At 38.6% G+C, this 22,341-nt stretch overlaps 1 protein-coding gene across 2 annotated transcripts; it reads left to right on the forward strand.

Annotated features, from left to right (window-relative positions):
* The first annotated feature begins 2,878 nt into the window (after positions 1-2,878).
* On the forward strand, positions 2,879-22,051 carry LOC135476138 (uncharacterized). Of its 2 annotated transcripts, XM_064756057.1 has the most exons (10): positions 2,879-2,972; positions 6,013-6,159; positions 8,447-8,495; positions 9,261-9,523; positions 10,606-10,697; positions 11,086-11,231; positions 13,064-13,602; positions 15,239-15,340; positions 16,686-16,821; positions 17,899-22,051. In XM_064756057.1, exons 4-10 carry the CDS (start codon positions 9,430-9,432, stop codon positions 18,041-18,043), a joined length of 1,254 nt encoding a protein of 417 aa, XP_064612127.1. In that variant the 5' UTR covers positions 2,879-2,972; positions 6,013-6,159; positions 8,447-8,495; positions 9,261-9,429; the 3' UTR covers positions 18,044-22,051. The 2 variants fall into 2 exon arrangements, with proteins under 2 accessions (XP_064612127.1, XP_064612128.1); XM_064756058.1 differs by lacking the exon at positions 8,447-8,495.
* Positions 22,052-22,341: the final 290 nt, after the last annotated feature.

A 22,341-nucleotide genomic window follows, 5' to 3' on the forward strand; every position in this document is an offset into this window, starting at 1 on the left:
CCAGAAGGAATCGCAAGACCCATTTCTGAAACAACAGATGCAACACAAGTTCCCAAAGGAATCGCAAGGCCCATTTCTGAAACATTTCTGAACATGTAAAAACCTGAAAAGTAAAGAAAGCTTATAAAATATAAGAGATAGATTATGCAGGGCTTGATGATGCAATGAAAACTACAGATATTGTACACTGTGTTTCTGCATGTATAAGCATGACATATAATTCAAATTTCAAACTCGAAATCCTTGGATAATTACGAGCCCAATACAAATATAGGTACAGGCGCTTGCTTGTAACTGTTTGTAAGATCATCATGATTGTTGGTGCCCATAAAGGTGTAAGCTTATACTTGTATAGAAATACGGACCATATAGCCCCGGGTTAACTATATACACGGCAGAAATAGCCAGAGGGTCTGAACGCTGTCCAGGAAAACAGATCGAATGCTTTTTTGCCAGACGTTTTTTTCAGCCGAGTGGTTTAAAATGTCTTTAAAACATCGGATTCTACTGTGGTATGCTGTGGCTTAGTTTCAATGTGCATTCTTTAGCCCATATGACCGCATTTTGAGTGAAGATTGCAGAAGCCTGACAGTCCCCGTGTACTGAAGGGACAAAAAACCTGATGTGACGTCACTGGTCACAATATGCCCTGAAAATGCCACCGTAAAATCCAGTATGTTACATGCATTTTACTGAAACTTTAAAAAGATCAATTAAACAATGTCCCTGAAAATGTTCTTTGGCCCTTTATCTGAAATATTTTACAGGGTATAGTATTTTCTTTAATTTTGCAGGTAGATGATACCTAAAGCATATGATGATAATAACTCTATTAACATTCTGCAAGCACACAGAACGCATGGCAGGAGGTAATCAACGTGACATATATATCAACGTGACGTCCGGACGTAGACCAAGGTATCACTACTTAAGAATGGACATTTTTTGAATGACGGTATATCAAAAATAAGACTGAACATGAATCCGCTACAAGGCAAAGCGTGATAACAACTGAATGTAGCCATTTAATCTGTATAACAGAGGAAAATGCTATACTGTATACGTATTTACTGCATGGATTAATAGTGTTAAGAGACATAAGAGACAGACCGTTTAGCATTTATAAATACATAAATACGTGCGACAGGATGCGAGATAAATTATGCGATAAGATGCGAGACAAAATGTTGACAATGATGATATTAAATATTTCAAATTAATATCAAATATGCACAAACTATTTACCAATTAAATGCCAGAATGCATGTGTCAACAGCTCAAATGGCATACAGTTTTAAACGGTTCCACAAGCGGCCGATCACCAGCTGTGCCTACTTACCTGCTACAATAACTACTCCACGTCAGAACCAGAAGTTGCTGTGCTCCTTCACATTTTGTGCCAGCTGTCCCCGGATTCGAGTGACGAGAACTTATGGGGGTCACAAGATCTGACATGTAATCCCATATATACGCTTATATATCTATACCGGAACGTAAGATAACGCGCTAAAACAAAACAGTGTGGTTGCCAAAAGGGCAGGAACGATCGATCACGCAAGCCTTTGTTAGCGTTCCCCATTCATATATATATGTGTGTATGTGTATATATATCCACTAGCTCTAACTCTAAGCACATTAACATGTACTGTTATATACCAATTATGCCGAGGTGGGTAGCACGCCAGCGAGAAGCAATGACCCCATGCAGGAGCCTCCAACCAATGCGGTCGCTGTGAGTTCAAGCCCAGCTGATGCTGGCTTCCATTCCGGCCGTAGGTGGGAAAGCCTGCCAGCAGCATGTGGATGGTCGTGGGTTTCTTCCGGGCTCTGCCAAGTTTCCTCGCAACATAATGCTGGCCACCATCGAAGAAGTGAAATAGAATCTTGAGTACGTCGTAAAACACCAATCAAATATATAAATAAATAAATATACCAGTTATGTGTGACTGCACACTAGTTACCATACTCTTGTCCTTGAGGTGGTTCAGCTCACAGGGCTAAATCTCTTGCTTAATTACTATAACAAGCTAGCGTTAACAGATCGCATGTTCAAGTCCAGCTTAAGAATTTTTCACTTATGCGATGGCCGTGAATTTCATGGGTGGAAGAAACCGGGATGCCCGGCGCAAACCATGGAGATTAGCAAGTTATTGAGAAACTTACTTATATGTGACGTGTACAGATATACACAGCATATTGATGGATGACGATTAATTGAGTGCATGGTTTTCAACGATCATTAAACTGTCGAATGGGCGTGCCACACGATCGATCTTATCTGCCACTCTTGCCACCAATGAAGGCCCCACAAGCAATGGGAGCGGGGAAGCTACAAATTCCCTGTGCCATGCCGGCTTTGATGCCGTCCCACGTGTGTTCTGGATATTGAAAGGCGCGCGACCCTAACCATCAGATCGTGCACGATCCGCGTCCGTTAATTGTGTGATGAATCATTGTGACATCTGACTGGATGCCCTGTGTTTAAGCATATACCGTATAGGCGAATGCACCCTGGAGTCAAATCAGCTGTCCCATATCCTACTATTATAAATATATTGTCTTCGTAACTGGAGGATCAGTGAAGTCGAGACTAAGAGATGACTTTAAAATGGGCAAAATCGCTTGTCACAACAAAACGAAAGCTAGCTTCCAAGGTGTATATTCGCAAATATTTTGGCAATATCAAAGATTTTTCAAGGTGATATCACGCTTCTAAAATTTAAGTCTGAAACCTTCACTAAACATTAATCGGTAGGACACCTTTATCCAACTTTAACGAATTAATATGGCAATCTTATATTCCTGTTTCGTTATTTTTAGCATCTGTTTTAGTTTTGTATTTTTGATCACCCGTGCCTTCCGCCAGAGGGCGTAACGAGGCTATTTATGTTGACAGACTGCATTACACCGACCAACTACACAACAGATAGCCCATTTACCCTCCATATTGATCAACCAACAGCTTTATTCAGGTAAAACCAACCACTCTTGATTCTGTTGACAGTCTCGTTTGTTCTCAGCTAGAGGCTTTGTTTATGTAATTTATCCTTGTTATCTGTATCTGGCAGATCGAACACGTCGTTGATATAGCTTGGCATATCTGCCGGTGCCAGCACTTGTCATTGCAAATGGGTGAACGATATTTTCCGGATATTGATGTATGTCGCAATCCCTGATACCACGATGGTTTCACATATACTCTGTTACCTGTTTTTATCAGATCCCAGATTCTAAAGAGATGAAGTATGGTACTGAAATGGCTGATAAAAACACACTTAGTAGTACAAAACCCAAAATGAACCATTGCACATGAGAATTGAATATGTTCATTTATTTAGTTATTGGTTTGGTGTTTATTATTGTTTTACGTGCTTAAGAATATTTCACTTATATGACGATGGCCAGCATTATGGTGGGAGGAATGACCCATGACCATCCTCAGGGTGTTGGCAGACCTTCCCATGTATGTCCAGAGAGGAAGCCAGCATGAACGACCGCATTGGTGAGAGGCTCCTGGGTCATTACGCTGCGCTAGCGCACTAACCAACTGAGCCACGGAGACCCCCCAATCGAATATGTCATGTGTGGTATATTAGCCTACATGCTGGTGTTGATGTATGTTAAAGTTTAACGATACAGTGTGTCTAGATGAGTATTTGTTGTTCTTGAGCATGGAAAGCATTGTTCGCAACCTTCAATTGCGACATGGCCTGGTTACAACTGCACTCTGATGAAAGTACAAACACTGTGGAAGCACGCTCCCTAGTAATTTTTCCTCACATCACTACTGTAACTCACAAGAAATGACATATCTCCCACTCGCTTACTTGAAAAGAAAACATTGGCTACCATGTCTTCACTGGCTGAAATCAGCTTTTGTTCACTGTACCAAATGCACCAGGTGTTGCCCATCATTTTAGCCTCAGCCTGTGGGATATGAGCTTTGATCTCCAGGAAACGTACAAAAACAGCAGTTGCAACAATGCCAAAGAATCTTTAGGGCATCGTGAATGTCAACTAATCTGTGAACAGTTTCTGATGGAAAGGTTAGCTGAGGGATAACTGAACACATCATGATTGTAATTACACAAGGAAATGGAGTCTGTGAATGGAACAGATCAGCATGAGGCATATTAACAGCTCCTAATGCGTGAACATGTGTCATGCATGGATACAGTCATCCCATGATGTTACCTTTAACTAGTGTGTAGTACACAGTACAAGTGCACATGTACATCTGCCAGCATATCTTCGCTAAAGCAGGGACATTATAACCTAAAAAGGGGCCTCCTTGGCCCATTTGGTTAGCGTGTTAGGGCAGCATAATGACCCAGCAGCCTCTCACCAATGCGGTCACTTTGAGTTCAAGTCCAGCTCATTCTGGCTTCCTCTTCAGTTGTATGTGGGAAGGTCTGTCAGCAACCTGCAGATGGTCGTGGGTTTCCCCCGGGCTCTGCACGGTTTCCCCCCACCATAATGCTGGCCGCCGTCGTATGAGTGAAATGTTCTTGAGTACGGTGGAAAACACCAATCAAATAAATAAATAAATATAACCTAAAAGATATGCATGTTCAGTACATATGGTAACAATTAGTCCATCCTTAATAAATTCTTTGTTAGGAGTAACACAAAGGGGTCAGACAAAATAGGATCGATTCATTGGGAAATTCTTCTTTTCAGGTTAAATATGGAAACAAGAAAAGAATTTTAAAGAAATTAACACTTAAATAATTTCATCAAAAGGCCAATAAAAACTTAAGAGCAGGGCCCTCTTTGGATATGCAGGTGCTGATGAATTAAAACACTGTGAATAATTTTGAATGTGCTATCAACCAACAATGTTTTCTTAAAGGAGAATAAAACATAAAAATGATGTCAAAATTAGATGAAAGAGTGTCAAAACTTCTATGGTCTCAAATATTTGCCTTCGATTTTCAGGAATGATGGGTATTTGAAAATATTTTGGTGTATGATGGGCATTTAAGACCACCTGGTGGTATTTATCATCGTTGCATAATAATGTTCTAAATAAGGATGTGATGCTTGTCTGATAAATACATTTGAATGTAAATTGTTGAATGGTCATTATTTTTTTCTTGATATTTATGAATTTATTAAAAAAATAAGTATGAACAAAGTCCAGGTTGAACACATTTATTAGCTGAAAAGACCTAATTCTAGTGCATATAGATTTATTAAATGTGTGTTACATCATCATTAATAACATTACTACAGCAAGACTATATATACATGTACCAAAAGATGATCTCAAATACCCACTATACAAGAATTATTTTCAAGCGTCTTTTTCTATTTAAGGTAAAATTGAAAGAATATTAAAGACCCAATTTAACTTTGGCACTCTTTAGGTAATTTTTACGTTTTCAGCACCTTTAAAATAATTATACATGTATGTGTATAGTGATCCTTGCTCTAATAAACAACATTTGTAACGACAGTTTTGGTTAAGTTTTCAATGGGAATGTCAAATCTGGTATTGAGCTCAGGCTTTGCACACATCTACACATGTACATATAAAACACCATAAATTGCGGAATACATGACCTTCACATCAATCCTAAATGACCATAAATTTTGTCCTCGACTAACTTGCCCATTTTCCCTGATTCTGAGAGTTCTGTTGCTTTTAGAAAGGTATTTTGATGTTTGCTCAGACCATGGGATGATACTCTACTAGAAAATTGTAAGTTTCAGCACCGAAAATAATATTTTCTGAAATGCATTTATATGCATTTCTGAAAATGCACTGTTGTGGGTGAAATTTTAGGTTATTTCGGGCATTTTGTATTTTAGAATCCATGTTAAAGCACATGCAAATGTTCAAGTACTTTATGTGTTCAGCTTAAGTTTTGCATTCATGTTTCTCCTACAGGTTAGCTCTTTGGTAGTCTTGCTATCAAATCTGTGTTAAGACATTTCCATAGAATGTATGAAAATGAGTGAAAACTACGTCTGTATTCAGCCTGCAATGTATTATCTTTTTTTTTCTAGGCAACTGTTGACGAGGCTTGAAGGCCGAATGGCTGAGGTGACTGATCTGCTCCTTGATTGGTCGAGTGTACCCTCTGACAATGATGGGGTGTACCACATCTAGCCACTCCCCTCGACATCTCAACGGACGAAATATCAAAATTAACAGTAAGCAATATTAATCTCAAGCTCCTCACTTGTAAATATGATGGAAATGCTTGCCATACATACATACTCCCAGAGCACATGTTCAGACCGGGATAAGATCAGGAACAAGTGTCCAGTGTATTAGAATGAATGACTGATTAGGATTAAAACCCACATTAGCAGTTTTTCAGCCATGTTGTGGTGAGAGCACATCAGAACCTGAGAAATTCAGAATGAACAGGAAATAGATGCTTTGAAAACTTTAAACCAGCTTAAATAACAGTTAAAGTTGAAAAAAAAAACGTACATGTACTTAATGTAATTTTTATAGAATGAATGGAAAATCATCCTTAAAGTGAACATAAGGTCTGCCACTGTATATACATAGAAAAAGTGACAGGATACAGTTATCACAGCAAAACATTCAAAAAAGTTAATAAATTTTTGAAAGCCGAGAAGATGAAGTTCAGCCTTGGGGATGTGGAACTGAGGGACAGTTCACTCTGAGCTGCCATGTTGTAGAGGCCCTTTTGAACCTGGCGAATCACTAGCGCTGAGATGGCCACAAGATAATTGTCAGTTTGGTTTCTTATGGTGAATAGACATATATCGATGCAATAAATTGGATTTTTAGTTTAAGCAATAAACTGCTGCATTTTGAACCACACATTTATGAGCAGGGAACTGAGAACAGCTTTCAGTGTTACAATGCGTGCATGTTGGGCAGGATACTGCAGTAACTTATCAGGGTGAGCTGTCAAAAAACTGCCTCGGAAGAGTCATTGCTCGAAGAAAAATATTGTGACATTTGCATTTATTTTTCCTTAGCAAAGTCAGATGTGTTACGAATATATCTCTCCAAAATCTGAATGAAAGAGTCAGTTATAATTCAGAAGGTCCTGCTACGTTCGAGAAATTCCCTGAAGTTGGTACAGCTAGCTAGGCCAAATGCTTACACCCATGCAGGACGAGGACGAGCAGGACTGTTGAAACACCCGCTTGTGTCCAAGAACATTGCACTAACCAAGCACCAAACTAAATGAAACATCGGCCCTTTGAAAACGGAACAGAACTGATACTCTTTGGTTGGGTATCAGGCATTTTTGTTTGTATTTTCTCATTATCACGTTAAATACTGATGGTACGGGAGAGTTCTTAGGTTTTGTGACTTCACTCTAGATAGCTATAACATGGCAAAATGGCGTCACCAAATGAGTGGCTAGGTGCTGACGATTATTTGCTATTTATTTTGTTGATAAGTGGTGTAGAATTTTTAAAATATTTTTAGAACATTTCTGAAATACTGCTTTATTGATTCATTCAGCTTTAGTAGCTGACTTTATGTTCACTTTAAATACAAAAACACATTAAATATTGTTCTTGTTAAATAACCTACTCGGTTTCCTGCCACCATAATGCTGGCTGCCTTAGTATAAGTGAAACATTCTTGAGTACGGCATGACATATACTCTTTTCTGATATGCACACTTCTTTTTTTTATTGTTTCAAACAGTGTGGGTAAAGTACATGCATAATGTGAGAAATGAAGGTTTGTGTGTTTTGGATTTTGGTTAACTTTAATGTGTATTCACAAGATTTTATTAAAAATATGTGACCTATAAAGTTAAGTAAGAAGTAACTGTGTAAAAGTTACACAGTAGAAGAAGAAATAGACATCAACATGTAGTGAAGTCGACTGCTTCGGTGGCCTTATGGTTAGAATGTTCACCTTGATGTTGGTAGAACAGGCATCAAACCCGGATTGGGTCATACCAAATACTTTAAACTTTAGTACTTACTGCTGCCTCACTTGGTGCTCACCGCTGAGAGGTTGGAGCAAGGAAACATGACTGGTTGACCTGGTGTCACAGTCAGTCTAATTAGACTGGGTGAGGTGTCATGTTTAGCGTCTTCGGCATGATACTTCAGTGGCGGCAGCATTTTGACGCAAGACATTCCATATGTACATACGCACAATGCTTCCTCGTCCACATATGACTGAAAAGTTGCTAAGCACAACATTAAACCCCAAGTGTACATACATACAAAGAAGTCAGTTGTCAGATATAAAACTTCCCCCAGCCATCCCACTCATACCCCACTGCACGCCACTCCACTCATACCCCACTGCACGCCACTCCAAACAAAGGTGTCCATGGTTGTCATTTAGAAACATATCTCTTAACTCGCCATCATTTTGCCTTCCCACATATATGTAGTGATGTTCTGTGGATATCTTCATGGTCTTGTACAGTTTGCATCAGTTCCAATGTTTTGAGATTATTACTTATTTTGTTTTTATTTTCAGTTTAAAGACCCAGGTGTTGTGTTGTGTTGTCCGTAATTTGTGTCAGCATGTAGGTATAATGAGTCGTACTATTGCATTTACTTGTTAACAACACATACATTAATTGACCTAACATAAAAATTTCGCCCATTTAATAAATTCAATAAAAAAATATTACTTTTGGTGCTGAAACTTTCTTTTTTTTCTCCAGTAGGATGCTCTATCATCCTACCTCCCAAACACACCCTAAAGCATCTTTCTATTAATCAATATTTATATCTACTCGTGCAGAATGTGAAACTTTAATCATGGGTGAAATTTTATGGCATTTTACCATTGTTGATGTGTTGAAGAGTGCTGTCTTGTGTGTCCAGTTTCCTCCCACCTGTATGACATCTGTGAGGGAAAGCTCCTCAGTAATTCACCAGAAGTCTGGGGTTTTACTGCAGGCAATTCGTTTTCCTCCTCTGTCAGTCATATATATTTTGTAACGTGAAAAATTCTACAATCAAATCAATAACTAACATGTAAAACACAGTAAATATGTAAACATTTTCATATCAGGTACAGGATGTTTATATAGAGGATGATAGTTGTTATATAATGCCCATGTTTATAATTAATAATCACTGATTAATTTTTAAAAGAAAAAAATCCCATCAGAAATTTGGTGGGTTACCTATGCAGTACTTCTGTTATGTTGGATGAGCTAAATTTTTGTCAAGGTCGTCACTCTGAAGAGCACAAAATATTAAACATTTTAACCATGGAAAGATGATAAAGAACATACGTATTAACGATAGGCATTTTGATCTTGTTTTGCATTTGTTTCCAGTAATTGAACCAACCAGCATAAACGATTACAGTGACATCATCAGCTACCGAAAAGGCAGTGAAAGTTTGCACGGCTCGCGGCAGTCACTGGCCAACGTGAAGGAAGTCACGCCTGCAAATAACGAGATTAAAACCGAAGAGAACAGCAACAATTGTTCGAAAGAGGCATCATGACCACAGAGTTAGCAGAGAGCTCCAGAGATGTGATTGATGTCATGATCAGCTACAACCCTGCTGACGTGGAGCATGTGAGGCATTTAGCAGGTGCGTGAAGCCGTTCTGAACATCTAAGTTTTAAAAGAAACGGCAAGGCTAGATCATTTGTATACATGCATCGATATAGTATCCCACGTGAAGTTTAAGAAACATTCGTTTTTGTTTTTGTGATGTTAAATACCCACGATATCGCATTTTAAAGTACATTATACAGATATTTCTATAACCCTGGGATTCAGCTGTTTGTGCTTTTGTCACTGAAACCATATTCTGCCTTTTATTAACCATGTATACTTGTTGTACATGTGACGTCACATCGTGTTTTCTAGTTTGACTCGTAAGAATTTCAGATTAAAACTTGATTTATACAGTTGCCAAGCATGGTAGAAAAAAGTATCTGTGGCCTGATTACACCCTTCTTCCTCAATACCTTGGGTTATATTGGCTGCGGGGCTGCTTAGCGTGCTAGCGCAGCGTAATGACCCAGGAGCCTCTCACCATTGCAGTCGCAGTGAGTTCAAGTCCAGTTCATGCTGGCTCCCTCCCCTGCCGAAGGTCTACAGCCACCTTCGGATGGTTGTGGATTTCCCCCTGGCTCTGTCCAGTTTCCACCCACCATAATGCTGACCGCCGTCGTATAAGTGAAATATTCTTGTGCACGGCATAAACACCCATCAAGTAAATACATCGGCTGCTTTATGGAGCTTGGCATATGCCTTAGCTTAAGACCCAACACAGCAGCACTCCATCTGAGCTTGATTTTAATTCCAGCTGTTCATGTCAATGCTTAAGCAGTAGCAACTTAAGAGTCCTGTAGCACCAGCCTCCGTGGCTTAAACAGAACTACACGTAGGTAAAAAAATTGCAGTGATGTTACTTATAATTTATCAACATGCCATTGGTCTAGATTTATTCAAAAGGCTTTGCTGTCATCACATTTAGCATACAAACACAGTAAAATGCTGTTGTACAGGACTAATGTGGAATAATGTAATAGCTGTTTTATGGAATGTTGAACTCTGTTATTCACGACTTCATGTAGGTAATATATGTAAATGTTTTTATGAAATGTTGAACACTGTGGTTTAAGTGGTAATGTTTTGATGTAATATTGAACAACTGTTAATCAGGAGCCCTAAGAGCAGAAGGCCTGTCAGTGTGGTTCTCAGACATGGACAACCCAAACCTTGGGGATACAGGCCAGGCCGTTTCACAGTGCAAGGTAAGCTACACAAATAACCATATATGCCTTTTACAATTGGCAATATTGTGGGTAGGGTCGGCAGCATTGAGATGTCTGCTTTCATGTGCATTTGCTTGTGGCTGTGTAGATGAAAAATTCCTGATAATAAACATTTGATTTTGCTTGGATTGTGTAACCGATAACCATTAATTCCCTTCCATCAATATGACATACATGGTGAATATCACGCATGGTAAAGTTCATCAGTGTACCAAGTGCACCCCATGTGGTTTAACCCAGTCCTCACCACCCATAAAACTGGCTTGCCTTTGCATATTTCTTCTGTGAAAATTTTAGAATATGGTATTAAATAAAAATCAAGTGAATAAATACGAGTAAATAAAATGTTTAACATTGAATGTTGCAGGTATTTGTACTGGTGCTCAGTGAGAAATCTGCCTGTGACCCCCAGTGTAAAGATGAACTTGCCCTGGCTTACATCACAGACTCCTCCATTTTCCCTGTGGGGCTGCAAAGATTCAGGGATCTGGGCCCGCTGCTGGACTGTGGAATGTAAGGCATTGTTAAAGGAATGCCTAGCTCTTTGTTCAGGAATTCACCTGTCGACCCATCTGTCTTTAATTCAACACCCCTGTCAACCCACCTGTCTATCAATCTCTTTAATTCTACCCACCTGTCAACCCATCTATCTGTAATTCAACCCACCTGTCCATCGATCTGTCTGTAATTCAACCCACCTGTCTACCCACCTGTTCACCAATCTGTCTGTAATTTGACCCACTTGTCCATTAATGTATCTGTAATTCAGCCCACCTGTCCATCAGTCAATCCATAATTTGACCCACTTGTCTGTCAATCTACCTGTAATTCAACCCACCTGCTCATCTGTCTATCTGTAATTATCCCTACCTATCCATCAATCTATCTGTAATTCGACCCACTTGACCATCGATCTGTCTGTAATTCAACCCACCTGTCCATCAATCTACATGTTTCTGTAATTGAACCCACCTGTTACCCTGTAATTTGTCCAACCTGTCCATCGATTTGTCTGTAATTCAACTATCCTGTCGATCGATCTGTCTGTAATTCAACACACCTGGCCAGCAGTCTTTCTGTAATTCATCACACCTGTTCATTGATCTATCTATTCAGACCACCTGTCTCAGAGTCATTTTACCCACGTGTCCATCAGTCTATCTGTAATTCGTCCTGCCTGTCTATCAGCCTGTGTGTATTCGTCCCACATGTGCCTGTTCATTAATCAAATGTAATTCAACCCATTTGTCCATCAATCTATCTGTGATTCAGCCTACCTGTCCATCATTCTATCTTTAATTCAAAACATCTTTCTGTCAGTCTAAATGTGACTCTTCCCACCTGTCGATCGATCTATCTGTAATTCAACCCACCTGTCCATCAATCTACATGTTTCTGTAATTGAACCCACCTGTTACCCTGTAATTTGTCCAACCTGTCCATCGATTTGTCTGTAATTCAACTATCCTGTTGATCGATCTGTCTGTAATTCAACACACCTGGCCAGCAGTCTTTCTGTAATTCATCACACCTGTTCATTGATCTATCTATTCAGACCACCTGTCTCAGAGTCATTTTACCCACGTGTCCATCAGTCTATCTGTAATGCGTCCTGCCTGTCTGTCAGCCTGTGTGTAATTCGTCCTACATGTGCCTATTCATTAATCGAATGTAATTCAACCCATTTGTCCATCAATCTATCTGTGATTCAGCCTACCTGTCCATCATTCTATCTTTAATTCAAAACATCTTTCTGTCAGTCTAAATGTGACTCTTCCCACCTGTAGATTGATCTATCTGTAATTCAACTCTTCTGTCCATCAATCTACTTTTAATTCGACCCACCTGTCCATCAGTCTGCCTGTAATTCAGCCCACCTGTCTATCAGTCCACCTCTCCATCAGTCCGTTTGGCCTAGGTATCCATTCACCCAGTTGTCCACCAGTTCATTTGTCATTTTGTGATGACATTAATACACATGTAACTGAGGTAACTTCAGAACAAAAAGCTATAGAATCAATTTGGAAATGTGAGGTACTGTAAACATGTTTAGAACTGTGTTCTGGCTTAAGATTAAGTTACCCCTGGTTTGGTGTCTGATTACACAATCTATGTTCTCACCACGATATAACTGTAATATTTTCGTAGTGGTTTTGTGTTGTAATCATTCATTCACTATTTGTATTATTTGTGCTGTAGCTAAACCCTCCCAATATGCTTATATGGTTCATTTTTTGAGCAGATTGACCTGCTACTATTTGATTTGTTAAGTTTGAAAAATGAAAATGAATCTGTGTACATGTACCTTATAAAAAACTTACATGTACATGATATATTTTTTTTAGGAAACTGATGTTGGCCAAAATCAATTGGACTTTTTTCGTTAAACCTGAAGATTTTGAGAAGAATTTTCCTGGTTTGTTGTCTGGCATCCAGAATGGCATTGAGTCATCTGGAGACAAAAGTTTTCCTATAGATGAAGACAATCCATTCCAATTCCTGAACTCTTTGTCGCATGTAACTGTTGAAGAGACAGATGAAAACCTGCAGGATTTTTGGCCAAGAAACTTTGGCGATAAAAGAGAGGTTTCATGGGTGAATTTTAAAAACGCTTTTGTGAAGGATTATGGAGAAGAAATAGAGGAAAGTTACACAGAGGAGAATCTTAACCAACGCTTTTTTGTCAATGTAATTTACAAAGACATTTTTGATCTGAGAAAAGAGATAAAGCGGGACATGTACGACCAATTCTGTGATGGAAATCCACAGGGTGACCCTCACTGCTTTTACTCCCGCCTACAAGAGTATGCTCGGGGTCTGTATGCTATGAAAGAGGTGTTTAATATGGACAGTACTCTCAGGCTTACAGTGGTCCAAAATTTAGGTGAGTGTTAAAAATGAATTTAAAAGTATTTATGAGAGAGTGTCCAGTTTTATAGTGGTGTCAAATGTGAGGAAAGTATGTTCCATTCAGACGTACTGTGGTCCATATGTGAGGAGACTATCTTGGATGCAGATTTTAAGTGGACCAAATATAAGGAATGTGTCCTGGATGCACATTTACAGTGGTCCAAATGTTAGGAGAGTGTCTTGGATCCAGATTTACAGTGCTCCAAATGTTTATAGAGTGTCTTTGATCCAAACTTACTTTGGTCCAGATGTGGGAAGAGTGTCTTCCAAACCAGATTTTGTGCTGTCCAAATATTAGGAAAGTGCCTGGCATCCAGACTTTCAGTGGTCTAAATGTTAGGAGAGTGTCTTGGATCCAGACTTTCAGTGGTCCAAATGTGAGGAGAGTGTCTTGGATCCAGACTTATTGTGGTCCAAATGTTAGGAGAGTGTCTTGTATCCAGACTTTCATTGGTCTAAATGTTAGGAGAGTGTCTTGGATCCAGACTTTCAGTGGTCTAAATGTTAGGAGAGTGTCTTGGATCCAGACTTTCAGTGGTCTAAATGTTAGGAGAGTGTCTTGGATCCAGACTTTCAGCGGTCTAAATGTTAGGAGAGTGTCTTGGATCCAGACTTTCAGTGGTCTAAATGTTTGGAGAGTGTCTTGGATCCAGACTTATTGTGGCCCAAATGTGAGGAGAGTGTCTTGGATCCAGACTTTCAGTGGTCTTAATGCTAGGAGAATGTCTTGTATCCAGACTTATTGTGGCCCAAATGTGAGGAGAGTGTCTTGGATCTAGACTTTCAGCGGTCTAAATGCTAGGAGAATGTCTTGTATCCAGACTTATTGTGGTCCAAATGTTAGGAGAGTATCTTGGATCCAGACTTTCAGCGGTCTTAATGCTAGGAGAATGTCTTGTATCCAGACTTATTGTGGCCCAAATGTGAGGAGAGTCTCTTGAATCTAGACTCTCAGTGGTCTAAATGTTAGGAGAGTCTCTTGTATCCAGACTTTCAGTGGTCCAAATGTGAGGAGAGTGTCTTGGATCCAGACTTATTGTGGTCCAAAATCTGAGGAGAGTGTCTTGGATAGACTTTCAGTGGTCTAAATGTGAGGAGAGTGTCTTGTATCCAGACTTTCAGTGGTCTAAATGCTAGGAGAGTGTATTGTATCCAGACTTTCAGTGGTCCAAATGTTAGGAGAGTGTCTTGGATAGACTTTCAGTGGTCCAAATGTTAGGAGAGTGTCTTGGATCCAGACTTTCAGTGGTCTACATGTTAGGAGAGGTTCTTGGATCAAGACTTACTGTTGTTCAAATATTAAGGAGAGTGTCCTGTATCCAGGTTAACTATGATTCAAATGTTGGGACGCTTCCCTGGATCCAAGACTTTCAGTTGTCCTAGTCTTAGGAGAGTGCTTAGGATTTAAACTTACTGGTACAGTGGTGCATATACAGGATTGGCATGTTAAAATAAATTTTTTTTTCAAATTCACATAATAATGCCCTTTGTTTGAGGGTTGGTTGGGTTTCCCCAACACGTTTGTAATGATGGCCTTTACAGTTGCCTTCAATACTTAATTCAAGTATACATGTATGTAAGTCAGTACCAGTGTGTTTCTTTGGCTGCAGGTAAATTCTCCACCCCAGCAGTGGTGGCTCGGCTGTTAGAAATGATGTCTGATCAAGATCCAAACATCCGGGCTGTTACCGCCATAGCATTGGCCAGATCAAGTAAGTCACCAATACGTCCATATTAAGGGAAAGAAATGATGTGAAGTGAAGTAGGCAGGAGGGACCATTTGTCAAAAGTGTATTAGAGTTAAAGCTGGATTTAAATGTTAATACCAGTGTCATTCGAAGCCAAAGTAAATTGCACAGTATTTATTTATATATTTATTTGATATATTACGCTGTACGTAAGAATATGTAACTCATATGACGGCAACCAGCATTGTGGTGGGAGGAAACTGGGTAGAGCCTGTGGGAAAACAAATGTCACAGCAGTCTGGACTAAAGATTAATACCCAGAGTAAGTCCTAATACACTGTTAAGTAACTAGGCACGGTAGAACAGATTTTAATGGTCTTTTAGCCTATGCTTACTTTATTTTATTGTTTTCTTTCCCTTTAAATATATGTTTGATGGGAGCAGCCTAAAACAGTCGTGACTGTGGTGGTATACAGTGTTGGTTAAGTCATCCAGAAAAAAAATTCTTTGCTGGGGGTAACTTTAATATTCGAGTTAACTTTAATATTCTGGTAAAATGCAAGAGATAGAGATTTTGAAGAGGTGCCTGTAAATTATGTTGTAAAGTGTCATAGGTTTCCCTAACAATTTAAGGTTTTTATAGTTCCAGGCTCAAGAAACAATCTTAGACTTATGTCAAAATTTCAAATCACTTTAAAATTGTTATTCCTTACATAAGAAGGTCAGAGTATAGCTTCACAACGTAAATTCTGAGTACCTTGACATTTCAGCTGAAATAACTGAAAGGAACATACCAAGTTTAATGATTGAAATTTGGATTTAAGTGTAACACATTCTCAGAACAAGATATATGTATTGACAGCTGACATTGTTTCTGGGTAAGATACTGATCAATGTTACTATAAAGAGCCAGTCATTTGCAGCAAAGGGACTGAACTCTCACTGTACAATCTCATCTGCCTTTTCTCCAGCAACAAATACATGATCAGTGTTCATTACTTAATGGCCCTGTTGGTTTCTGAATCAGCACAAGCAATACTTCAGCCAACCCTTGAGTTGCAGTTTTTGTTACATTCTTTCATCACAGTCATCACATCCAGATTTCAAGGCTTATTTCACAGTAAAATGAGTTTAGTATGAACATATAAATGTGGCTTTTCTTTATATCTTCATTTCAGTATTTTACTCACTTACTGTTCATAATTTCCTGAGAATGGGCAGCAGTGCAAAACAGTTCTTAAAGGGCAAGAAGATAATGCTTTTCTGTAGCTCTAGCATGGCTGGAGTATGATTTGTATAAATATATTCATGTAGTCATACATTGCGAGCAGCTCGCCCTGACATTTGACCTTTGTCTCCCCACTCATAGATGCCCGGTCTAAGAAGAGCCTATCCAAACTGATGAAGGCCCTGGAGGATGAGGATAGGCTGGTCAGGGAGAGTGCATGTTTCGCTCTAGGATTTCTACAGGCGGCCTCAGCTGTAGAGGCCATTGCAGACAGATGGTTAGTCTTTTTATGTATATTTTCACATATTGCGTGATAGACATAAATGGTCAGGCAACTGTGGTTAACATGCTAGTGAGGCACAATGACACAGGAGCCTCTCACCAAAGTCTAGCTCATGATGAATTATGGTACAGTTCAAAGTCTGGCGGCAACCTGCCGATTCTTGGTTGTGGGTTTCCTTTGGTATTGGAACATATTTAGATCATACATTACTTTTATGTCAACCTGAACGTTACAGTCAGTTAAACTGCTTCTATATAGCATCTGGATTCTTACCACTGGCATTATCCCTAGGGGCCCTTAATCGCTTCTCTTCCTGGCAAAGGGGAGTACTTTGATGTCCTCGACCCATCTGATGCGAAAATCATTAAGAATAATTCCTAAAAGTAGTGTTGGACAAAAGTTAAATAAATAAATAAATATGGTAAATGACCTAAAACTTCGTCCAATGTTATTGTCATTTACCATATGTTAGACTTCACTAGTTAGGAAGTATTCATTAAAAACTGCTTAGTTATTATCAAATAAAAACAGACAAAAAAGTAAAGAATTTACTGTGCTGTTGACCTGAGCAAAGCCTGTTAAATGGTGTCTATTTGGTTACATGGACTGTCAAGAAACTGTGGTCTCTTGGTCTATTGACAGCTTACTCTGCATGTACCTAAAATGGCCATAAATTTCGTCCATGACTAACTTGCCTAATTTTCCTGATTCTGAGAGCTCTGTTGAGTTCATAAAAGTGTTTTGAAGTTTACTTGGAACATGGTATGTTATTCTACTGGAAACTTGTAAGTTTTAGCTCCAAAAATAATATTGTGTGACATTTATTTGCCTCTTAAAATGCTCTTTTGTGGGCGAAATTTGAGGTCATTTAGGGTAAGTGAGGTGCCTGTGTTCTTGAGTACATGTTCGTCTACTAAGTAAAACAGTCATGTCTTGCTTTTGTAGTCATAACGACCCAATTTCACCTAGTCTGTTCAAAGCTTTCTCTGCATGTTACATGTAAGTTCGGTACATGTCCGTGTGTTCTGGAATACTCATATTTGTTGAAATAGCAACCTTTTTCTCTTTTAGGCGTAATGACCCAATTTCTCATGTGAGAACAGCAGCCTCAGAGGCCCTGAAGATGATGGATAACGAGGAGGCCAGGAAGTGTGTTCACATGACTGAAGTTCTCACAGGGGAAATGCAGTCCTTGAGAACAGAGGAGAGCAAGTGATGAAAAGAAGTTTAGGGGTCGGGGAGGAAAGGTAGAAAACAAGAAAGACAGGCAGTGAAATTTGTACAGAGGAGAGCAAGTGGGAACATGAATGAGGTGAGAAAGAGAAGGGAGGATAACAAGAAGGTGTTCCAGTTGCAGTGAATTTTGTACAGAGGAGAGCAAGTGGGAACAGGAATGATTTGAGAAAGAGAAGGGAGAATAACAAGAAGGCGTTTGACTGGTAGTGAATTTAGAACAGAGGAGGGCAAGTGGGAACATGAATGAGGTGAGAAAGAGAAGGGAGGATAACAAGAAGGTGTTCCAGTTGCAGTGAATTTTGTACAGAGGAGGGCAAGTGGGAACAGGAATGAGGTGAGAAAGAGAAGGGAGGATAACAAGAAGGCATTTGACTGGTAGTGAATTTAGAACATAGTACTGTAGGGCAAGTGGAAGGTGAAAGAGATGGGTAGAATGGAGAGAAATGGGATGACAATGGATTTACTAAGTGAAACAAAAACTAAGGAAGACAAGTGAGAACATGAATATAGAAACGGAAAAGAGGGAGGAAAGACATTTGAGAAGCAGAGTGAATTACCCTAATTCCCCAACTTTTTCACATAAAAAAGAGCAACTTTCAGTGCATTTTATGCACATTTTTAATATGATTTTGGAGACAAAACTACATTGGTTGTATTGACCAATTTCAGGGCTTCAAAGCAAGTATAATTTTATCAGTCCCCTCAGACAATGCCATCAGAATATGCTTACATACACACCATGCAAACATGGGAAAATTTTTAAGAATTACAGTGACCGTCAGAACAGAAAAGAGAATATACATGAAGGGGATTAAAGAGAAAACATGCCAAAACAAAATGGAAACAAACACAATTATTTCATAATAGAACAACTGAGAGGGCATTTGCAGTGAATTGAAAATAGATGTAGAATGAATTGAGAGCAAAGTATTAAAGAGAACACCAGAAATTGATAGCATGGATCAGTGAATGACTTAGAGCTTAAATTGAGGACAATATTTAGGTATTGTATTGTTAGTTTTGTCATACTGGACACAAATCATCTTGATGAATAGCGGTGACTAAACCATGAATGACAGTATTGATATTTTTAGGAAAAACCAAGATCTATAAAAACCATTTGTCACAAGTTCATATATGTATGCTGTATATTATAAAACAGTTCAACAAGATTGGGACCAAAGATAAATATAAAGAATATACATTTCAGCTGATCTGAATGGTTGCTGTTTTATACTGTAAACGTGTTTAATTGACATTGAATTTGAACTCTGATCGATGCATCTGAATAGGACATAATTAATACATGTACAGGTAGATGTGATTTACTTGTAGTAGTAGCGTGTTGTGGCAGGAAGTGTGAGTGGAGAAGAGAGAGAGAGAGGGAATATAGAGAGGGTGCATCTCGCCATTCCTTCTATGAGAATTTACAATGCCCTTCAGTAGTTGTTCCAAAGTAATGCTGCCTCTCATGTGGAACAATCTACTGATGTCATGGTTTTTTGGATGTTTTTCATATCTGAACTAATTGTCGCTCTGAAACAATGGGTACATAGGCACCTGTCTGGGGGTAGCGAAAGGAATTTGATGAAACTTATTTGTTCATTATTAATGTGTATTTTATAAGATATTTTTTGCTGAACTGTGCGTAGAAAACCCACTAAGGTTACCTGAGTGCTTGTGATGTAGGTTGACCTAGATAAATTCTCTACCAAATATATCATTATATTTCACTCTCACTCTCACATTTTAAACTGTGTCCTCCAATTTGCTCAAGTTCATGTATGAAACCTTATCAGCAAAATTCTCCAGATGCTCATGTAATTATTGATATTTTGTCTACTATCTAAAGGTACTATAATATGAGTTGACTGGGCCCATACATGAACATTTGTATATCATGGAAAGTGTTGTATTTGTTTTTTTCCACTTGTATTTTCTACCTTTAAGAAGTTTTCTCCAGTGTAGTGTACAAACATCTCTTTTTCTATTTTTCTTCAATGTACCATGACAGTTTTTTTTTTTTTAAATATGAGTCATCTGTTGTGTACATTGTTTCCTGCTGTTTAGATTTGCATTGAAATTGTGTAATGGTTGTGAAAATCATTTTGCTGCATGTACATAGCTAAGGTCATTCAGCCATTCTGACCAAAGCTGACATGATCTCTTTACTTTGAAATCCAGATCTTAATAGCACTCTACTGTAGCTATGGAGATATTTGTTGATGGAATCCCCTTAAAGCAGAACAATCCACTGAATTCTGGGGCAGTAGGCTTTTCTACACACAATTACCATATAATATCAGGCGGTATGTGATGACATGTATCAATGAAAGCTGTTTATTGTTTGCTTATACTACATATTGCTGTAGCTAGTGGTAATTTCTTTTTAGCCCAGTGGGTAGAGTGCTAAATACTGATCAGGAGGTCTAGGTTACTGTAAATTTCCAACCATTTCGACCACTAAAGCACTTAATTTCAGTGGAAGTTAAGCTTACAAGTTATTATCTAAATGATGCGAAAATGTTTTGTTTGGGTCATTAAACATCCAATCATTGCAAAAATGTGCAAATTAGTTCTCTACACCCCATAGCTCTCTCACAGTTTTTCAAAATATTGGTGGCAGAGGTGGTTCAAAAAGGTTGAACAATTAGGGTAATCGCTATCCACACAGCAAATCCTTCAACCATTTTAACTGTGTGTCATTTTTCGTTTTCGTTTTTATATGTCATCATAGTGACATATCTGGCTCACGACAAAAACCAGGGATGTAGCTACATATAAGAAGATACAGCAGAACAAGCACATCACCCCATTGTTTATAGGCCATGGTTTACTTGCTTGGCTTAGATAGGTGATTCACCGGAACCCTCAGTAAAATGGCCCAGGAGTTATTTAGTTCAAATGGGATGTCTCAGAACACACAGATTTTGTAGAAAAAAATGCTGAAAAAAAACAAAACAAAACAGGAATTCTGTTGGTCTTTATATTGTAAGAAAGGATTTACATCTACCTGACCCATGAAGGTTAAACACACCTACAAATGCCCGTTCACAAGAATCGGTTGATATGCTTGTCCAATTTCCTCGGGCAACGTGAATGTATCATTTGCTGGGTATGCAGGTGATAATTTTGTGTATTTGGAAGAAAGAAATTTGGCCACTGATAGATCTATTTGTGAAGTGTTTGGAGAAACAAGTGTCTGTTTGGAATGTGGAAGTACCTGGTGAGGTAATGTGGGAGAACTGTTGACTGTGGAAAATGCATCAGCTTACCGCCATGAGAAATGGTAATGTTGGTGACTCAGGCTTAATACTAATCTTTTGTATCACTGGCACCACTTAATTTCCAGATTACTGGTTTTTCCACAGTGAAATATTTTCTTATAATATGTATAGATTTTACTTCTACAGAATGTAGTTTTGCTACGTGAAAAAAGTGGTGAAGGCATAAGGTGCATAGTTTGTTAGACATTCATTAAACCTATTTATTTAAATCAGCCTCTAGGGCGCATGGGATATTACATGTAGCTGCAACAAGCCACTCCTTAAATCGCTCTGGTTTGGTTGGTCATTAAAATTTTGGACACCTTATCTTTTAACATATGTAACATGGGTCCTGTGTGTAAGATGTCATCGACTATTTTAGGGATTTAGCAGCGGCATGGACTGTGCATTTGTGCTTGTTAATATTAACTCGAAGTTCCATGTAACCGTCATAAGTTGTACTATATGTGTTTGTTTGCAACAAGGTTTATGGAGAGTTGTTTACTGGTCTGGCATAGGAATGTACATGGTGCACAGTGGTGACAATTATATCAAAATGTATCTGTGGCTTGCATAAACTGCAAGGGGCTTTGGAGTGCTACCTCTTATTTACAAGCACACACATTCGTCAAAGTAACGGCAATGTTTTTAAACCTGTGTCTGAGTATCACGAAGTTGTGTAAAGCAGAAGTTGCCCTTTAAAATAATAAGAGTTTTGATATTAAGAGTTTAAGAGTGGTCACGGTTGTGACCATATTAATACTGTTGTGCATATATATATATATATATATATATATATATATATATATATATAAAAGGTTGTATAAGTTGTAACTAATTACACATTTCCTGTATTTAGGCTGAACAATTAACCGTTGTTTTGACTGCTGAGGATAGTTGTACATTTTTGTATCATTTTTTTGTATTTCACTGTGTCATCAAAATTGTGTTTGATACATGCACGTTACACGTATTTATATTAATAGTCTAGCAAAAGAGTCTGTTAATGAAT

The sequence above is a fragment of the Liolophura sinensis genome, chromosome 10 (genome assembly GCF_032854445.1).
Source record: "Liolophura sinensis isolate JHLJ2023 chromosome 10, CUHK_Ljap_v2, whole genome shotgun sequence".
In the NCBI taxonomy this organism is placed as follows: domain Eukaryota; kingdom Metazoa; phylum Mollusca; class Polyplacophora; order Chitonida; family Chitonidae; genus Liolophura; species Liolophura sinensis.

Excerpts from the sequence above, each read along its gene's own strand:
- LOC135476138 (XM_064756057.1), top strand. The coding sequence starts at position 9,430 with ATGACCACAGAGTTAGCAGAGAGCTCCAGAGATGTGATTGATGTCATG. Across the intron at positions 11,232-13,063 it reads CCGCTGCTGGACTGTGGAAT|GAAACTGATGTTGGCCAAAA; the intron begins GTAAGGCATTGT and ends TATTTTTTTTAG. Across the intron at positions 13,603-15,238 it reads TACAGTGGTCCAAAATTTAG|GTAAATTCTCCACCCCAGCA; the intron begins GTGAGTGTTAAA and ends CTTTGGCTGCAG.